Source organism: Odocoileus virginianus, chromosome 3 (assembly GCF_023699985.2).
Source record: "Odocoileus virginianus isolate 20LAN1187 ecotype Illinois chromosome 3, Ovbor_1.2, whole genome shotgun sequence".
Lineage (NCBI taxonomy): Eukaryota > Metazoa > Chordata > Mammalia > Artiodactyla > Cervidae > Odocoileus > Odocoileus virginianus.
In genome coordinates, this window is record NC_069676.1 from 10,786,427 (window position 1) to 10,807,245 (window position 20,819).

The 20,819-nt window shown below is 45.1% G+C and overlaps 1 protein-coding gene across 10 annotated transcripts in view; it reads right to left on the bottom strand.

Moving 5' to 3' along the window:
- LOC110149499 (zinc finger protein 791-like) overlaps positions 1–20,819 on the bottom strand; it is a 62,037-nt gene that overhangs the window by 12,904 nt on the left and 28,314 nt on the right. For 3 of the 10 annotated variants that reach the window (XM_070463616.1, XM_070463625.1, XM_070463606.1), the window contains exons 2-4: positions 18,973–19,017; positions 12,992–13,136; positions 9,288–9,322 (exon numbers count right to left, since the gene is read on the bottom strand). The exons of 1 other annotated variant lie outside the window; for it this stretch is intronic. Coding sequence is in view for 3 of the 9 variants with exons in the window: in XM_070463598.1 (XP_070319699.1) it covers positions 18,973–18,990 (18 nt within the window). In the remaining 6 variants the exon portion in view is untranslated. Of the gene's footprint in view, positions 1–4,539; positions 4,629–9,287; positions 9,323–12,991; positions 13,338–18,972; positions 19,018–20,819 lie in introns of those variants that run through there. 6 more of the 10 variants (XM_070463598.1, XM_020911943.2, XM_070463613.1 and 3 more) reach the window with 5 other exon arrangements.

Sequence of the window (20,819 nt, forward strand, 5' to 3'; positions counted from 1 at the left end):
TATAATCATTTTCCATCCTGCAAAACCCTATTTACACTGGGCCATATTAAGTAATCAATAAAGGTCAGTGGGGTTCCATTTATCAATATAATTTTCCAGCAGCAGAAAAGAAATTAAAATTTCATTTTTGATGCACTGGATCAGATCTTCCTTTCTCTCAAGCAGCAGTGAAATGGCTTCAGAAAGGAGCCTGGTCTGGGTGTTCACTGTGGTTGGAGGGTGAGACTGGGGCAAAAGTTCTTGCCCAAACCAGGAGCTTGTGTGGCCAGAATCTCCTGTCACCTCTCGAGCGGAGGACCCAGACTTCTCATCAGGTTGGGGCACAAAGAGAAGAGGAAGGTGTTAAAAAGAAACAGTAGACTCCTAAAGGAAAGCTATGAGAAACCCAGACAGTGTATTAAAAAGCAGAGACATCACTTTACCAAAAAAGGTCTGTATAGTCAAAAGCCATGGCTTTTCCAGTAGTATGGATGTGAGAACTGGACCACAAAGAAGGCTGAGCACCAAAGAATCTCCCCCAAGAATGTCATCTTAAACCAGACTGAGCTTATTTTTGCTTTTAATTTTCTGGCCAGCGCCAACGAGGTAATCAGCCATATAGGTTATTATCCCTCAAAGCAAGATAATTAACTCTTTCCTTATCCCTTTGGCCTTCTACCCATCTAAGCCTTCCATTTGGACACCTCCCCACTCCATAGATGAGATGCTGTCTGATTCAATCACTTAATAAAACCAAGTAAACCTTTAAAGTTTATTCAATTGTATTTTTGTTATTTAACAGATCAGTGGGGCTTAAACTGAAACAAACAGCGAAAAAAAAAAAAAAAGTCTGACTACTCATGACGAAGACAAAGGTGGGAAAGAAAAATATACATTTGCAATTGCTTCTTTTTTGATAAAGAAACACCAAATCAAGATGCTCAAGAAATGGACTTCTCTGGTGGTCAAGTGGTTAAAACTCCGCCTTCCAGCGCAAGGGGTGTGGGTTCAATCGGTGGGGGAACTAAGATCCCACATGCCACACAGTGTGGCCAGAAATTAAACTTGTGAAGAAAAAAAATTTCACTAAAGCCTTAAAATGATCTACACTGGTTGTTTGGGAGTGACTGAAGCAAGACCACTTGAGGGGCCAGGATGCCCTGGCATGAATCTACTTTTGACAGTCTTATCTTACAGATTTTTGCTAACCTCCCCATGATGATTTAAAACTGAGTAATATGCATATACCATATCTTTATATTCAATAGCCTTTATTTTAATTAATTTACTTTTGCTTTGAACTTTTTAAGTTTAGTTTTTACTTATCTACAGAGGACACTATTCTAAGATTCACTCCTTTAAATGCTAACCCTTATAAAAGTTTAAACTATAAAAAATGAAAAGGCATCATAGCTTCTTATAGCTCACTCTGGGGGCTATTTCAGAAATAAGTAACAGGTAATGCACGAGGAATTTGCATCTAATCCATTAAATATACTAGGATTTTCAGTGATTTATGTACGTTTTGAATAGTCTTCTTCATGAATTCATTTGCTTCAGCAGTACTGTAACACTTAAAATTTCAGAGTTCTCTAAGGACATGCACATACAAAAAACTGACCTACGAATGTAAAAGCTACCTTAGAACTCAAATACACCCATCTCATACCTTGAGGATCTCTTGCTTAAAAGGAAAGAATATTCTGTTTAGTTCCAGAGTTTTTTGTCTTACTCCCACTGTCTCTCTGTCAACATACATTGAAAGCTTGAGAATCATAAATACTATACACTCAATATTAAATAATGTCACAGACTATGATGGAAAACTAAAGAACTGCAACAGGGCCTTCCCTGGTGATCCAGTGGTTATGGCTTCACCTTCCAATGCAGGGGGTAGAGGTTCAATCCCTGGTCTGGGAGCTCAGATGCCACGTGCCTCGGGGCCAAAACACCAAAACATGAAACAAGCAATGTACCAAATTCAATGAAGTCTTTAAAAATGGTCCACATCAAAAACATCTTTAAAAACTGAAATATTCAATATATAAATGTATACAAGGGAAGAAATGCAAATATTTTAATCAGTGTAATATTAGCAGGCTATTTCCCTATAATTCAGAAGAAACTCAGATTCCCAGGCTTGAGGTCCAGATCTCCCACTGTGGGAATACAACCTAGAGTGTGTCAGAGTTGACTCATTAGGAAAGACTGTGATGCTGGGAAAGATTGAAGGCAGGAGGAGAAGGGGACGACAAGGGATGAGATGGTTGGATGGTACTCCAACCCGATGGACATGAGTTTGAGCAAGCTCCAGGAGATGGCGAAGAAAAGGGAAACTTGGCATACTGCAGTCCATGGGGTCACAAAGAGTCAGACACGACTGAGCGACTGAACTGAGAGTGTGTCAGTGATGAGGGTCAGTCACCCAAACAACCACAGAAATGAACTCTGGAGGCTCCAACAAATGCTCCCTCTCCAGACTTCAATTCTTACAAGTGAGAAGACTCTTCGCCAGATTCAATGTAAAGTTCTAACTTAAACAAATTCATAAACTCTTGTCCAAGGAGACACAATTCCTGACCTTCACAGACTTTCTCAACACACTCAAGTTACTCTGAGTAGTTCGTATGTACAGTTACAGTGCAAAGTTCAACCAGGTAATCAATAGTTAGGGTCTCAGGGTGTCATTGGAGAAGGCAATGGCACCCCACTCCAGTACTCTTGCCTGGAAAATCCCATGGATGGAGGAGCCTGGTAGGCTGCAGTCCATGGGGTCGCTAAGAGTCGGACACAACTGAGTGACTTCACTTTCACTTTTCACTTTCATGCATTGGAGAAGGAAATGGCAACCCACTCCAGTGTTCTTGCCTGGAGAATCCCAGGGACGGGGGAGCCTGGTGGGCTGCCGTCTATGGGGTCGCACAGAGTCGGACACGACTGAAGTGACTCAGCAGCAGCAGCAGCAGGACGTCACTCCGTATCCCCCACCGTCAGAAGTGCATCCCCACCTTTCCAGGGCTGTATCTTCTCTCACTATAAAGGCTCCTTCCCTGGTTGGTGAGAGCAGGTAGGACACTTGCAGGGGAAGACTTCCCAGACAGAACAACCGGTCCTCTGAGTACTTCCTTTTACAGGCTCGAGAGACCCTTGGCTTAGAAATACTGACCACAGGTCTGGGCTCCCCACAGTCATTGCCATGAACTCCACTGATACTTTAAATGACACATACCCAGTGTTTGAATAATCCAGCAGGACCATTCAACCCAGTATTTATGTGTAAAGAAGGGAGGAAAACTGTAAGGCATTTTTTTCTATTTCAAGAAGAAAATATAAATATCTATTCCTTTCAGAAAGTAAATGTCAGCCAATTATCATTTCCATGGCAAGAAACTGTAAATAATAATTGGAGAAAAGAAAAAAAAAGATCTTGAATGTTACAGTCAGTTATGTGACAAAAAAGGAAAAAATGTAACTAGTGGAATGGTATAATGAAATATTCTTTCTGAAATTCACCTCTTTCTTTCTCTTTGGAAATATTTTATACTCTCTTTCAAGATCTATTGATTAAATCATTTACAGTTACTGAAGATGGAGACTTAGGACTTCCCTGGTGGTCCAGTGGCCAGGACTGCGCTCTCATTGCAGGGGACCCGGGTTCAATCCTTGGTCGTGGAACTAGATCCCACACGCCGCAACTAGGACCCACACAGCTAAATAAAGGCTTAAAAGTGAGTAAGGTCACAGACTCAGGGAGGGACAAGGCTGACCTGGAACTATGATGAAAAGACCGATCACCCAGGAGTCTCCCAAGAGGAACCTCCACCCAAAGGGGTTAAACAAAATAGGATGTCTGGCTGGGAAAGCTTGTGGGGCGGAGTAAGGGGGGGACGGCACAAGACTTAAATACAGTGTAGTTCCCGGTGGTTAATCTCTGGTTTCTTCTCATGGAAAACATACACTGACAAAAAACTAATCTTTAAAGAGTCATTCATGGCTCTGTGGATTAATAATAAACAATTTAAAATACTGCGTACCCTGAAATGCACCACGGAGGGCAAGTAGTTAATAAAGAAGCTATGAACTGAAAAGGGGAAGATGGCGTTTGTGAATATCGGGAAAGATCTGGAAATTTAGACATTTGTTTCCTGCCCTGGGAAGAGCTGGAGTAGGGATACAGGGTCGTGGATTTGTGACACTGTTCTTCATACATTTGAAAAGTGAGGGGAAATAGAGTTCCCCCACCCCGGGGAGAAAGGAGGGACCCCATAGACCGCTGCTCCTCTAATGCAGGGACCCCAAAGACTGAGTCACGATTGTCCCGTTACAACCCTCTCCGTGGACAGCACACCATCTGGAGCAGACACAGCCGCAGCGGTGAGCTAAGAGGCCGCCCCGGGTCCCAACTGCCTGCTAAGTCTGGGCGTTGCGTGCCGCGCTCGGGGTGGGTGGACTCGGGTCCGCGGGTCCGAAGTTGACCACGGGGAGGCCCGGGTCCCACCACGGCCAGTTCCAGCAGGTCCCTCAGCCCTCGCCTTCCAACACCCGGCTCCCCCAGCTCACCATTTTTTGGTTTCTTGGCTTCCCAGTAGTCCACTCCACGACTGCCGCGGCAAGCGCAAGTCACAGTGACAGAGGATGCCGCGGAGCCACTGGAGCCTTTTAAGGACACGGAGAGGGGATCTGCTGCGCTGCGGGAGCGAATGGGAACCAGCACGCAGTCCACGCCACCCACGCCCGACACTGGAGCGTCGCCTACAGGCGCTCACACGTACGTAACCGGCGACTCCTCTGATTGGACAGCTCGCAAGGCCCCGCCCTGCCGTGCCTGAGTGACAGCAGGCCGGAGGTCACGTCTTTGCTCGGACCTTGACCTGGTAGGGAGCCCGGAACTGTCCCCTCCATGGTCACTGCATTGAACCAGATGGCCGCGAGGCCCTCACGGAACTGTGACACTTCTTCCCAAAAACGGACACTTGAGAAGTGGTCTCACCGTTTGTAATAATGAGTCGCCCCACTTTTGATCTTTGACCATTTGCTGTGAGAGAGACCCATCCTTCCCTACCTACCCTCCCTCGTTTGAAGATTGAAAAGCCCCCTCACCCCACCCCATCCTCGGGGGCACTTGGCTCAAGTGGGACGGCGAACCCCACAATCCTAGACCAGCCATGAAGCTTCAGGGCATGTGTGAAACACAGACCGAGAAACCACCGGAAGCCCTTTTCAATGTAATTTCTTTCATACTTATTCGTTGAAAGGTCAAAGGAGGCAAAACTGAAAGAACATTGCAGAATGAAAAATAAAAGATGATGACGGTATGGAAGAATAAACAGAGAATCACAACCGCCATCATGTAAGGGGCAGGTCGGTGATGAATGAGGCATGAGAGGTTGGGGACCTTCTCACTAATGCCCACAGGTCATTTATGAATTTTCATGAAGATTTCAAGAATGTTTCAGTTATCACTAAATCTTGCCAGGAAACACTTTGTATATTCTTTTCTAAATATATTTGCTGATAATTATGTAGTTTTTATAAACAAAGGGTATTGCTATGGAAAGATCTGGAGGATTTATCAATAGAGCAAATAAGTACAGTTTATTAAAGTATATATTGGAGAAGAAAATGGCACCCCACTCCAGTATCCTTGCCTGGAGAATTCCATGGACAGAGGAGCCTGGCAGGCTATAGCCTATGGGGTTGCAAGAGTCAGATACAACTTAGGGACTAAATAACAATATTGCAGTATATATAAATACCAAGTTACTTTTTCTGTAACCTACAGAGAAAAGTGGAGCCTGGACCTCCACCCAAGGGTTGGTTGAATAGTGGAGAGGAGTCTGGCCTGTTTTTTTTTAAGCTGCGGTTAGGGGTGGTGGCAGATCACATACAGCCTTTCTTACCACCTTATACAGGTTTGGGGCACAAAGGGAAGAAGGGGTAAGACTTTAAAGTTGTCAACTGTCACATCATAGAAAATATGGACCCTGGTCTCTGACCCTCGTTTCTGGCACAGGGCTCCTAAAACCATGTAAATTCCTAAGGGAGGGATTTCCCTGGTGGTCCAGGGGCTAAGACTCCCCACTCCCAATGCAGGGGGCCTGATTTGATCCCTGGTCAGAGAACTAGATCCTGCATACTGCAACTAAGACCCGGTACAGCCAAATACATAAATATTTTTAAAAAATTCCTAAGGGATAAGAGCACTAGGACCATCTCTTGTTCTATTGAAGTGACTCTGGTTGGGCTCCTGGGTGGCTGCTGGGTGAGGGGCCAGTCACCGGAAAGACCAAGTCATGATCAGGAACTTGGAATTTTCAGCCCAACACCCTCATCCTCCAGAAAGGGGAGAGGGGCTGAAAATGAAGTTAACAATTAATCACGCCTACATAAGGAAGCCTGCATAAAATCCCAGTGGTGTGGGGGGGTTCAGAGGGCTTCCAGGTTGGTGGTCCATGTACTGGGAGGGTGATGCACCCCAGCTCCAAGGGACTCTCTCAGACTTCACCGTATGTATCACTTCACCTGCATCATTCATCATATCCTTCCATAAACTGGTAAATGTATTAATAACTTCACTGTGTCTCTGAGTTCTGTGAGCTGCTCTTGCAAACAAAACCCAAGGAGGGGCCTGTGAGAACTTCTGATTTGTCGCCATGTCAGACATGAAGTTGTGAGTAATCTGGGGACCTACTCCTTGTGATTAGTATCTGAAATTGTGTGGGGGGGGCAGTGCTGACAGTTTTGCGAGACTTAGCTCTTAACCTGTAGAATCTGATGCCGTCCCCAGGCAGATAGTGTTAGGATTAGAGTTAAGTTGTAGGACACCCCACTGGTGTCACAGAGAATTACTTATTGTGGGGGCAAAACCTTCACATATTTGGTGACTGGAAGTGTCAGGACTGAAGAGTTCTGGGTAAAAGTAGAGGAGATGCCCAGGTAGGAAGAACTGGGTTTTCTCCACACAGGAAGAAATACCAGCAGTCAAACATTAAAAAATGGAGTTAGAGATCAGCAGATAAGGAGCTTAAAAGGTTACAGTCCCATCCTCAACAAACAGACTTTTATAAAAAGCAAAGAAACTGAAAAATCAGTGACTCTTCTTAAATCAAAGGACTGAGGTCACAGGGCGAAGTGCTGTCTCCAAAATTGGAAAGAGACTGAAACATAGCAATTTTGAAATATGCCTACAATATTCTGCTCTTCTTAACAAGTCCTGTCCTCAAAAGAATGTGTTTCAACTTAGAGAATGAATTCATAGCTGCTGGGGGGAAAAACAGGGAGAAGGGATAGTCAGGGAGTTTAGGATGGGTATATACACACTTCTGTATTTAAAATGGACAACCAACGAGGACCTGCTGTACAGTACAAGGGACTCTGCTCAGCGTTACGTAGCAGCCTGGCTGGGAGGGGAGTTGGAGTGATAATGGATACATGTACATGTATGGGTGAGTCCTTTTGCTGTTCCCCTAAAGCTATCACAATGCTGTTAATCAGTTATACCCCAATACAAAATAAAAATTAAAAAATAAAGAATATTTCATTAGAGGCTAACCAACTGGGATCCTACCAGTGCCAGAGGATAGTGCTATGGTGGGAGGCAGAGAGTCAACTGGACTCCCCACTAGTCTTTCTGCTGACCTCTCAGCAGATACATGGTATGTTTTCCAAAATAACCCTAATTCTCCAACACCAACTGGGTGTCCTGCAGTGCAACTCAAGTCTGACACAAACTAGCCAGAATTAACATCAGATTCCACAGTTTATGGGTTGAATCCTATGACCGTACCCACCGTCAGATGCCAGCTGCACAGTGGGCAGGAGCCGGGCTAAACACATTTCTGCCTGACCCACCACAAATTTAGAGGTTCCCTGGACAACACCTCATCTTTGTCAATTGTCTAGAGCAGCTGTCAGAATGAAGACAAGCACTACTTATTATTACCAGTTTATTTGATTTTTTAAAACTTTTTATTTTGTATTGGGGTTGTTGTTTAGTCACTAAATCGTGTCTGACCCTTTTGTGACCCCATGGACTGCAGCCCGCCAGGCTCCTCTGTCCATGGGATTTGCCAGGCAAGAATACTGGAGTGGGATGCCATTTCCTTCTCCAGGGGATCTTCCTGACCTAGGGATCGGACCTGTGTCTCCTGCATTGGCAGGCAGGCTCTCAGGGGAGCCACTTGGAAAGTCCCTCTATTGGGGTATTTATGTTTGAGGCAGTGCTTGTGTGATCCTTCATTTCTGACTCTTTTATCAGGAACAGCCACATGGAAAGGGTGCCCAGGGCAAAGTGGTGGGGGCGGGGGTGGCAGGGAGCTTCCATGTTATCTCCACGCATGACAGCTTCCTGGCTCACTGATGGGTTCGCCAAGTCAGATCTCTCTGAATCCTGAACTTTAGGGCTTTCCATAGAGTTTTCTTATGTCGACGACTGGAGAAGGACTCAATCTCCAGCACCTCCTTCCTCTCTGGAGGCTGGGAACTGGGCTGAAAGTTCTTCTTGGTCACCTGGTGACCAAACCCCTACCCTGAAGCTATCCAGGGGCCTGGAAACAGTTGCCTCATTACAACATAAGATGCTTCTACCACTGATAGAGGTGGTATGGTTAGATAGTCTCACTGACTCAATGGATATGGATTTGAGCAAACTCCCAGAGGTAGTGGAGGACTGAAGCCTGGTGTGCTACAGTCCATGGGGTCACAAAGAGTCGGAAATGACTTAGCAACTAAAAACAACATCACAGGTATCATTCAGAGTCCAAGGGCCTCGGGAAATCTTTGCTAAGAACTGTGGACAAAGACCAAACATTTGACTTATCACACCAGAGAAGGGCAGAGCCCAGGGACACATGCTCATTAAAATACTGAGACCAGATCATGGGATGATAAAACTTTCCTCTTAGCCACAACGAACCACTACATCAGAAGAGATAGGCTTAATCACAGTGGGGAACTTGAAAACAATGGTTTGTTCCAGAACTTATTTAGAAGTCTCTAAAGGGCTGCACTGCAGGAGACCTGGGTTCGATCCCTTGGTTGGGAAGATCCCCTGGAGGAGGGCGTGGCAACCCACTCCAGTATTCTTGCCTGGAGAACCCCATGGACAGAGGAGCCTGGAGAACTAAAGTCTATGGGGTTGCAAAGAGTCAGACATGACTAATCGACTAACACGGTATCCCCAAGGTAGACAGGGGAGACAAAAGCAAGGACAGCTGAGGATATTTTACCTCTGACAGTGACAACAAATAGTCAACAGAACTTAAGTTTAGTCAAATAAACATCAAACCTGATATTAAAGGCCTATTTACCTCAGTTCCTGTTCACAGTACAACCTGTCCAGTATCTGAAAAAAATTCAAAGGCACAAGAAAAGATTAAAAAGACACATCCTCAGGAGATAGTTTAGACAGCTCTTTATAGGAAAATGCCCTCAGCAGGAAGTCCCTTTCCTTGTCACTTCAGCAAAGCTATAATGGAACTAACTTTTAAACAAGGCACCTCCATGGCCTACTCATCTCCCGTCCAAGCACACCTTTCCAATATTTAATCACATAAAACCTTGACTAGTTTGTCAGCTCTTTCTGTAAATCAAAGAAGCAGGTCAAGAGGGAGGGGATGTATGTATTCATGCTGATTCATGCTGCAGAACAGAAACCAACACAACATTGTAAAGCAATTATCCTCCAATTAAAAATAATTTTTTTAAAAAGTAGAAATGAATAAATAGAATAAGAAGTTAACAGATGACCATATCTCATCCCTAGATTCCCCTTCAGGAACCTCACAAACAAACTGTGTGACTGAATTGGGTGATTTACGTCTAGAGGAAGAACACAAGTCAATGAGACAGCACATGGTGGGGAAAAGGGACAACTCTGATCCCCAGCTGTTGCAGGGAAAAGCCACCTCTGACTCTATGATGGAAATGGTTTCTTTGACTTGCTTTTCCTTGCTGTAGTTACTATAATCATACATAATGGCCTGCTTCAAAGGACCCTGCCCCTTTGTATGCACGGGTTAGTCACTCAGTCGTGGCTAATGCTTTGCGACCCAATGGACTGTAGCCCACCAGAATCCTCTGTCCATGGGATTCTCCAGGCAAGAATACTGGAGTTGATTGCTATATTTCCTTCTCCAGGGGATCTTCCAGACCCAGAGAATGAACCCAGGTTGCCCACATTGTAGGAGGATTCTCTACCAAGTGAGCTACAAGGAAGTCTGACTGTTAAACTATAGTGCTTGTGTTTAGCTAACAGGGAGATAATAATCTCACTCTACCCACCTGTGAACGGCTACAATAAAAAAGAAAAGATTAACACACTCCTTCCAAAGGCTGGACCTTCCCGGAGATGTTTTGCAAGACTTGTTCATTCGCTCAGTCGTGTCCGACTCTTTGCAACCCCATGGACTGCAGCACGCCAGGGCTGCAGAGCTTGTTCACATGCATGTCTATTGAGATGGCGATGCCATCCAACCATCTGTCATCCCCTTCTGCCCTCAATCCTTCCCAGCATCAGAGTCTTTTCCAGTGAGTCAGCTCTTCGCATCAGGTGGCCAAAATATTGGAGATTCTGCTTCAGCATCAGTCCTTCCAATGAACACTCAGGACTGATCTCCTTTAGGATGCACTGGTTGGATCTCCTTGCAGTCCAAGGGACTCTCAAGAGTCTTCTCCAACACCACGGTTCAAAAGCATCAACTCTTCAGTGCTCAGCTTTCTTTATGGTCCAACTCACATCCATCCATGACTACTGGAAAAACCATAGCTTTGACTATACAGACCTTTGTCGGTAAAGTAATGTCTCTGCTTTTTAATATGCTGTCTAGGTTGGTCATAGCTTTTCTTCCAAGAAACAAGTGTCTTTTCATTTCATGGCTGCAGTCACCATCTTCTGTGATTTTGGAGCCCAAGAAAATAGTCACTGTTTCCATTGTGTCCCCATCTATCTGCCATGAAGTGCTGGGACCGAATGCATGATCTCAGGTTTTTGAATGTTGAGTTTTAAGCCAACTTTTTCACTCTCCTCTTTCACTTTCATCAAGAGGCTCTTTAATTCTTCTTTGCTTTATGCCATCTGCATATCTGAGGTTATTGATATTTCTCCCGGCAATATTGATTCCATCTTGTGCTTCATCCAGTCTAGCATTCTGCATGATGTACTCTGTATACAAGTTGAATAAGCAGGGTGACATTATACAGTCTTGATATACTCCTTTCCCAATTTGGAACCAGTCCACTGTTCCATGTCTGGTTCTAACTGTTGTTTTTGACCTGCATACAGGTTTCTCAGGAGGCAGGCAAGGTGGTTTGGTATTCCCATCTCTTGAAGAATTTTCCAGTTTGTGGTGATCCACACAGTCAAAGGCTTTAGCATAGTCAATGAAGCAGATGTTTTTCTGGAACTCTCTTGCTTTTTTGATGATCCAGTGGATGTTGGCAATTTGATTTCTGGTTCCTCTGCCTTTTCTAAATCCAGCTTGAACATCTGGAAGTTCACGGTTCACATATTGCTGAAGCCTGGCTTGGAGAATTTTGAGCATTACTTTACTAGCGTATGAGTGCAATTGTGCGGTGGTGTGAGCATTCTTTGGGATTGGAATGAAAACTGACCTTTTCCAGTCCTGTGGCCACTGCTGAGTTTTCCAAATTTGCTGACATATTGAGTGCAGCACTTTCACAACTGCAGGGAACATCAATGAAAGACATGGGCTTCCTTTGTAGCTCAGTTGGTAAAGAATCTGCCTGCAATTCAGGAGACCCGGGTTCAATCCCTGGGTCGGGAAGACCCCTTGGAGAAGGAAATGGCAACCACTCCAGTATTCTTGCCTGGAGAATCCCACGGACAGAGGAGCCTGGCTACAGTCCACAAGGTCTCAAGAAAAGACATGATATACGCATCATGGAAATCCCATAAGGAGAAAAGAGGGAGAATAGTAGAAAGCTTGTTTAAAGAAATAACGATTGGGACTTCCCTGGTGGTCCATCGGTTAAGAACTCTGAGCTCCCCATGCAAGGGCCCTGGTTTGATTGCTGGTCAGGGAACTAGATCCTGCATGCCGAAGCTAAAGAGCCTACATGCTGTAACTGAAGATCCCACAAACAGCAACTAGGACCTAGTACAGCAAAAGAAGAAGTATTACAGATTTTTTAAAAAAGATGAAAAACATTATATGATCACCTCAATAGATGCAGAAATAGAATTTGATAAAATTTAACATCGTTTCATGATAAAAACTCAACAAATTAGGTACAGAATGAATACACTTCAACATGATAAAAGTCACACATGACAAGCCTATAAGTAACATTGTGAATGGTGAAAAGTGACCTCTTCCAAAACTATGGTACCTAGAAAGGGACTGGAGGAGGGGAGGGAGTCTTCTCCTACAGGAAGGCTGAGCCAGAGGCTCAGGTTTGGCTTCATCGTATTTCAAGAGGGTCTTATTAGCAGGGGCTTCCCTGGAGGCTCGGTGGTGAAGAATCTGCCTGCCAATGCAGGGGACATGCGTTTGATCCCTGGTCCTAGAAGATTCCATGTGCCATGGAGCAGCAAAGCCTGTGCTCGTCAATACTGAGCCTGTGCTCTAGAGCCTGTACTCTGCAACAAGAGAAGCCACCACAATGAGAAGCCTGTGCATCATAAGAGAGAGTAGCCCCTGCTCGCAGAAACTAGAGAAAAGCCTGCCCAGCAACAAAGTGCTGGGTCTAAATAAATAAACTCCATTAAAAAAAAAAAAAAAAGAATATGTTGCCTTCCAAACATCAAAACAACCTAGGAGTTGCTGTGGATGCAGAGAGGGACAATTGTTATTTTTTCATAGTGTCAGGGAGGAAAGAGCCCCTTGTTTATTTACCACATAATTTTCAGAAATGTAACCAAGGGGTCAGGGCCTTACTTATGGATGGGCTGATGACCCATGCACTTTTCATGAGCAACTTTTTCCGGTATCTGCAATGTCCTGAATGTCAAATCAGCTTCCTCAGAGGAGAATGTCATCATGTCATGTCATACCTGTGCTCCTGGAGCAAGGCAGATGCAGCTTACATCCTGCCTGCAGAGACCGTGTGCAGTGGCAACGGTGCTGAGGTTCCCAAAGCTAACCAGGTCAAGGTGTATCACGTCCCTTCAGAGGTGAGGGCCAAGTGCAGCAAAGAAGCTGTTGAAATAGGCAACAAATTTATCCGAATCGGTGAGAGGAGGGTATCTGCTAGCTGTTGACTGGATGGAGTCAGTAATTTCCACAGTGTTGGGGACTGAGTACACAGGTTCATTTGGTGTGACCACAGCCTCAAGTGTTCGGTAATCCACTGTGAGGTGTCATTCAGTCTTTTCAGATTTAAGAACAGGTCAAATTCAGCTGTGAAAAGGAGAAGTACAGGGAGTAATCACGTCTTTGCTAAATAATTTTTGTGGGGACTTCCCTGGCAGCACAGTGGTTAAGAATCTGCGTTTCTACTTCAGGGGGCACGGGTTCGATCCCTGGGCAAGGAACTAACATCTTGTGTGCTACATGGTACGGCCCCCCAAAATTTTTTTTTCTTTTTGTAATGGTCTTCAGTCCTTCAAGGCCCTGTTTAATTTTCATTGGCACATATGTCATTTAGGCTTCCTCGATGGCTCAGCAGGGAAAGAATCTCCCTGCAATGCAGGAGATGCAGGAGACTCAGGTTCGATCCCTGGGGTGGGAAGATCCCCTGGAAAAGGAAATGGCAACCCAGCTCCAGTATTCTTGCCTGAAAAATCCCTTGGACAGAGGAGCCTGGCAGGCTACAGTCCATGGGGGTCACAGAGAATTGGACACAACTGAGCAACTGAGCATGAGCACAATAATGTAAGTTACCCAGCGGGGTAGACTGTGGGGTCCTATTTTGCCAAGCCAATTTGGAATTAGCAAAAAGTATTTAATTTTAATTTGTGAATCACTAGTCCAGAGCTTTCCTGTTCACTATAGAATACTTTAGGAAAATGGATCCTATGACCATGGGGGAATTTAGGCAAGAGAAGAGCTGGCTGACAATCATTAAAGTAAGATATGCCTATTCAGTAATTCCTCAAAGATTATGGGGAGTTCCTTGCTTAAGTTTGTTGTTGTTGTTTAGTTGCTCAGTTGTGTGTGATTCTTTTTCGACCCCATGGACCGTAGCCTGCCATGCTCCTCTGTCCATGGAATTTTCCAGGCAAGAATACAGGAGTGGCTTGCCATTTCCTTCTCCAGGGGATCTTCCCAACAGGGACTGAACCCGCATCTCCTGCATTGGCAGGTGGATTCTTTTACCACTGAGCCACCAAGGAAAGCCCTGCTTAGGTTTACTGGGATTCTAAAATAACTGGAAACCCAGCACGATTATTTGCATGATGGTTTGTGAATCAATGCAACATAGCAGATAACCAAATTAATTCAGAAGCTCTGCTGTAGGGGCCCAGAAACCAAAAAGTACCCCTTTATCATTTGGGTTGTTTAAAGTCTTCTAGTGTATTTTAGATTTCCAGTTGGGTCCAATTGTGGACCCTTGTTTCTGTATTTTTCCTCTGTTTCCTCTCTCCTGTCCATCTCTGTGTTGTTTTTTCAGTCACTGAACATACTCCAGGGGAGACAGTGACATCTCCACTGTGGTATTTATAAGATTTTTCCCTCCTAAGGGGCTCACATATGTGCCAGCAGGAATAGGGGTCTCATTCATGACAACTTGCTGTGTAGGGCTTAGGGCCCTGAGGTTTAAAGTCAGTTTGAACTAACCCCTTGACTGTGCTACAGCATGTTGCCCCTGTAACTCTGAGGGGCAGAGTTACAATAGAGACTGCAATAGAGACTGGGGCAGAGGAACTTAAGGGCGCTAGTGACCCCTCTGTATTAGGGGAGTACGGTTTTAGCCTGCCAACTACTGTCTGCTGCCTTTCCCCCTCTCTTCTTTCTCTCTCTCAAATTTTTGGCCACATTGGCGCTAGTGGTAAAGAACCCCCCTGCCAATGGAGGAGATGCAAGAGACAGGGTTCAATCCCTGGGTTGGGAAGATCCCCTGGAGGAGGGCATGGCAATGCACTCCAGTATTCTTGCCTGGGGAATCCCAGGGACAGAGGAGCCTGGTGGGCTACAGTCCAGTGTCCCAAAGAGTTGGACATGACTGAAGAAACTTAGCATGGTATTGCATGTGGGATCTTAGTTCCCCAACCAGGGATTGATCCTGCACCCGCTGCAGCGGAAGCTGGGAGTCTTAACCATTGGACCACTTGGGAAGTCCCACTCTCTTTTCAAATGACTGTTCTTTCAGGAGCAACACTCCTTGAAACCACCTCCTGCACAGGGCAAAGTCCCTCTCTCCCACCCCTCACTGGTATATCAGGGCCAGTCAGCCCTGCCTCTGTCACAGCTTCACTCGAACACACAGATAGATCCCGGCAAAGATATTGGCCCAGGACTAATTCGATGAGAGCCCAATTCCATACTTTGTTTAGTCACTAAGTCGTGTCCGACTCTTTTGCAACCGCCATTTCCATGGGACTTCCCAGGCAAGGATACTGGACTTGGTTGCCATTTCCTTCTTCACAGGAGCTTCCCAACCCAGGGATCAAACCCAAGTCTCCTGCATTGGCAGGTGGGTTCTGGCAGCCACCAGGGAAGCTCAGTGCCACACCACTGCTCCCCAAAGCCAAGGAATTGAAGCTGCCACTCTCATCTGCTGATCCTAAAACTCAGGCCTGGTGGGGTCAACAACAGGACATGGGGCAGCACAGCGGCCAGCCCCAGCTCACCAGCACCGAGCAGCCCACAGCACCAGCCGCCATCCAGAAGCAGGGCAGGGGAGCAAGTCAGAGCAAGAGAAGACGGACCCCCAGGGGAGGATCATGCCTGGCCACGCTGCTCACAGTGCCAACTGTCATCGTCTCCTACAGTGGTGTGGTTCCCATGCTGAGACTGATGCTGGTGCAGCATGCAAACACATACACTCAAGGTAGGAAAAAGTCTAGACTGGGACTTCCTTGGTGGTCCAGTGGTTAAGACTCTGTGCTCCCAACACAGGGGGCGCAGGTTCAATCCGTGGTTGGGGAACTAAGATCCTCGGATTCCCCCACGGTCCAGTGGTTAAGAATCTGCCTGCCAATGCAGGGGACACGGGTTCAAGCCCTGATCTGGGAAGATTCCATATGCCACACGACCACGACTACTGAGCCCATGACCCCTAGAGCCTGCGCTCTGCAACTAGAGAGCAGCCCCCACTTGCTGCAACTAGAGAAAGCCTGCACGCAGCAATGAAGACTCAGCATAGCTGAAAATAAATGTTTAAAAAGCCTATAACTCACATAATTGAGGTCTTACGGGGTAGGTAGGGCTGGCCTTTCAAGCAGCACTGAAATGGCTTCAGCAGGCAAGGAATGGGGGCCTGGCCTGGGTTTTGATTGTGGCTAGGGGGTGTTAGAGAAAAAACCATTCAATGACAGAAACAGGATAAAGTGGATTTCATCCAGAACTGTTGGGACAGGTATGGAGACTGCTGGGCTGAGATTTCACAGCAGATGAGAAACGAGACTGTGCTCAGCTCTGAACACAGCGTGTCGAAGTGGGGAATCATGGCCAGAGAGCAAGGTTTGGGGTCAGTGGATAGAAACTTACTTGAAGGAAAAACAGGGATTAGTGGCTCTGGATACACTGACCTCACAGGATTCTTACTGAAGGCAGGTCAGGGTGAGTACACATCACCTGAGAGGCGGTGGCGGGGCATAGGAACCCAATTGGACACAGAAAATGATCAGATATGAAGAATTGGGGAGCTCTGGGTTAACTGACTTATTAGTGGGGTTTCTGGACTTGCTAAGGAACTACTTATTAGCTAAAACTGGATTTCGCAAGGAACTACATAGATAGGTCCAGGGTAAGGTTCAGGGTCAGAATACTCTTTGGTCAAGCAGAGGATCTCGGGGTGGGAGGGGGGGCAGGACAAGGGTTCTGCACACAGATAGGGGCTTGTATGGCTGGAGCATGAAGCGCATGCCAGAGGACTGCAGACTTTGTCATCAGCTCGTCCAGGGGTGGACACAGCAGGAAGAGAGAGGGGTAAAGTGTAAGCTGTCAGCAAACCTCAAAGAAATGTGGAGTCTGCACAGACACAGAGAACAGACCTGTGTTTGCCAAGAGGGAGTGGGTGTGGGGGAGAGAGGGATTGGGAGTCTGGGATTAGCAGATGCAAACTATTATACATAGTAGTGGTCCCCAACCTTTTTGGCACCAGAGACTGATTTTGTGGGAGACAACTTTTCCATGCACTGGGGTGGTGAGGGGATGGTTTTGGGATGACTCAAGCCCATTACATTTATGGTACACTTTTCTATTGTTACTACATCAGCTTCACCTCAGATCATCAGGCCCGGAGGTTGGGGACCCCTGATATATAGAATGGGTAAACAATAAAGTTCCACTATATTAACACAGGGAAATATATTCAACATCCTGGGATAAACCATAGTGAAAAAGAACATATATATATAAAAATATATAACTGAGTCACTTCGCTATACAACAGAAATTAACAACATTGTAAATCAACTATATTTCAATAAATTTTAAAAAATATGGAGTTTGACCACTCATTACAAGGACAAACATAGGTATGGAAAATATGCATTCACAATGGCTTGCTTTTATGTAAAGAAACACTAACAGGAAGCTCAAGAAATGATCAGAACTGTGTATCGGCAATGGCTGAGGACCACAGCTGGAGGGGGCCAGGATAGGTGGGAAGTGACTTTGCTTAAGTTAGGCTTTGTATCTCACAGGTTTATTGAAAATAAACAGAGACAAATATATATACCATGTTTTACTATTTCATAATCTGTCTTTAATTTTAATGTTTGTATCAAACCAGTCAATCCTAAAGGCAATCAACCCTGAATATTCACTGGAAGGAGTGTTGCTGAAGTTGAACCTCCAATACTTTGGCCACCTGATGCAAAGAGCTGACTCACTGGAAAAGACCCTGATGCTGGGAAAGACTGAGGGCAAAAGGAGAAGAGGATGACAGAGGATGAGATGGTGAGATAGCCTCGCTGACTCAATAGACATGAGCAAACTCCAGGAGATGGTGAAGGACAGGGAAGCCTGGTGTGCTACAGTACATGGGGTCAGAAAAAGCCAGACACAACTTAGGGACTAAACAACAACAATACATAGGAAACCACAGCCATTCCTTTAAACACTAATGGCTACAAAAGTATAAACCATACAGAACGAAAGTTTCCACATCCTTGCTAACTAAACGGTTAAGGTGCATCCCAGTTTGCACTTTCTCTGTATCTCACATTGAGGAGGGGGAAGTATTTTCAGGAATAAATACAACATTATAAAGCAACAAGGATTTGGGTTTAGTTCTTTAAACACAGTAGAATTTTCAAAGATTGATGTAAGCTTTTATTTAAAATTTATTTTTAAGTGAAGGATAACTGCTTTACTATATTGTATTAGTTTCTGCCATACATCAACATGAATTAACCCTAGATATATAAATGTCCTCTCCTTCTTTAACCTCTCTCCCTGATGTAAGCTTTGATTAGCTGTCCTCACATCAGTGAAGATAGAAATTCCATTGCTTTAGCCTTTTTTTTTTCTTTGGCTACACTGCATGGCTTGTAGTATCTTAGTTCCCCGAGCAGGGACTGAACTCCCGCCAGGGCAGTGAAAGCTCCTAACCACTGGACCACCAGGGAATCCCCTGCTCTAGCCTTTTAAATTTTAATATACTCTAAGTATTAGTCACTCAGCTGAGTCCAACTCTTTGTGACCCCATGGACTGTAGCCCGCCAGGCTCCTCTGTACATGGAGTTCTCTGGGCAAGAATACTGGAGTGGGTTGCCATTTCCTTCTCCAGGGGATCTTCCCAACCCAGGGATTGAACCCAGGTCTCCTGCATTGCAGGCAGACTCTTTATTGACTGAGCCATCAGGAAATCCTGCAATATACTCTAAAGATGTGCACAAACACTGACGTAAAACAAAATGCATACCTGAAAACGTAAGCACATTCATCTCACATCTTGAGCTTCTCTTCCCTAAAAGGAACAAAGATTCTATTTAGTTCCACAATTGTCTTGCCTTACTGATATCACCTCTCTCAATCAACTCTGATTTTTTAAAGCCCAAGAAACTGAAAAATGTTATTTCCCATGCAGGGAATTAATTACAAAGTGTTAAAGGAAGTTAGAGCCAAAGGACTACACTGTTTACTGTATAGAAGAATCCAAAGGAAAAAAACCCCACAAACATTGGAATCAGCACAGATAAGCAGCCTGAGTCCTACAGGACAGATGGAGCCACACTCCGAAAATTTAATACATGCCAGGCTCTCCTGGGGGGCTTCCCAGGTGGCACTGGTGGTAAAGAACCTGCCTGCCAATGCAGGCAACATTAGAGACTCAGGTTCAATCCCTGGGTCCGGAAGATCCCTTGAAGGAGGGCATGGCAATGCACTCCAGTATTCTTGCCTAGAGCACGGACAGAGGAGTGTGGGGAGCTACAGTTCACAGAGTCACAAAGAGTCAGACACAACTGAGTCACGACTGAGCAAGCACGCATGCACGCAGGTTCTCCTGATTAAGACAGAACTGCTTGACCAGGTCAGTCCCTGGTGAAGGAGGGTAGGCACTGGAGCAGCCACAGGAATGAACCCTGGGAGTGCCACATGCCCTACTCTCCTTAGGGAATAAAGGGACCACTCCCTTTCTCAGGAATCTGTTCCCCCAGTGAGAAAACTCAGAAGAATCCAATTTAAGGTTCTGACTCAAATGAACTCCCAAATTTGTGACCCCTAACCCAGGACATGGGGCTTCCCAGGTGGCTCAGTGGTAAAGAATCTGCCTGCTAATGCAGGAGATGTAGGAGACTTGGGTTCGATCCCTGGGTTGGGAAGATCGCGTGGAGGACAAAATGGCAACCCACTCCAGTATTCTTGCCAGGAGAATCCCATGGACAGAGGAGCCTGGCGGGCTACAGTCATGGGGTTGCAAAGAGTCAGACACGACTGAGTTACTGAGCACGCATGCAGGAACCCAACCCAGGACTCAGAACTCCTGACTGTCACAAACTTTCTCAATGTAGACAAATTACATTCTGAGCACAGCTACACTGTGAATGCAAAACTCCAACCCATGACTCGAAACAGGTCTGGAGGGACCATGTTAACAACTTCAAAAGGGAGTCACCACATCCTCTCTCCCCACAAAGCCCTTGCACCATGTGCACTTGTATCCCCAGCTTTCCAGGGCTCCGTTGTTTCTATCAGCTTAAGGGCTCCTTCCATTGTGGGTGTGAGCTGTGATTCCAGCAAAATCACGCAAACCTGGTGTTTACCTAGAAAGGAGGGAAGAAAATTGTATTCTTCTAGGTCAACAAGAAACCCATAAATATCTATTACTCTCGGAAAATGTGAATTATTATTTCCATGGCAAGAAATTGTTTTATAAACAAGTAATTGGGGAAAGGATAAATTAGGAGTTTGGGATTAAAGTATACACACTTCTATATATAAAATAGATAATCAACAAGGGCCTACTGTAGAACATAGGGAACTACACTCAATTTTGATAACCCATAATGGAAAAGGATCTAAAAAAGAAAATATATACATGCGTATATACATATATGCATGTATATATATGACTGAACCACTTTGCTGTATACCTTTAACACACTGTAAAATCAACTATATTTCAATAATCTTATTTAATTTCTCTAGACATTTTATTTTACCTTATTTTTATTAATTTTTATTGGAGTATAATTGCTTTGCAATATTGGGTTAGTACAGCAAGGTGAATCAGTTACACGAATACACATATCCTCTCTTTTTTAGATT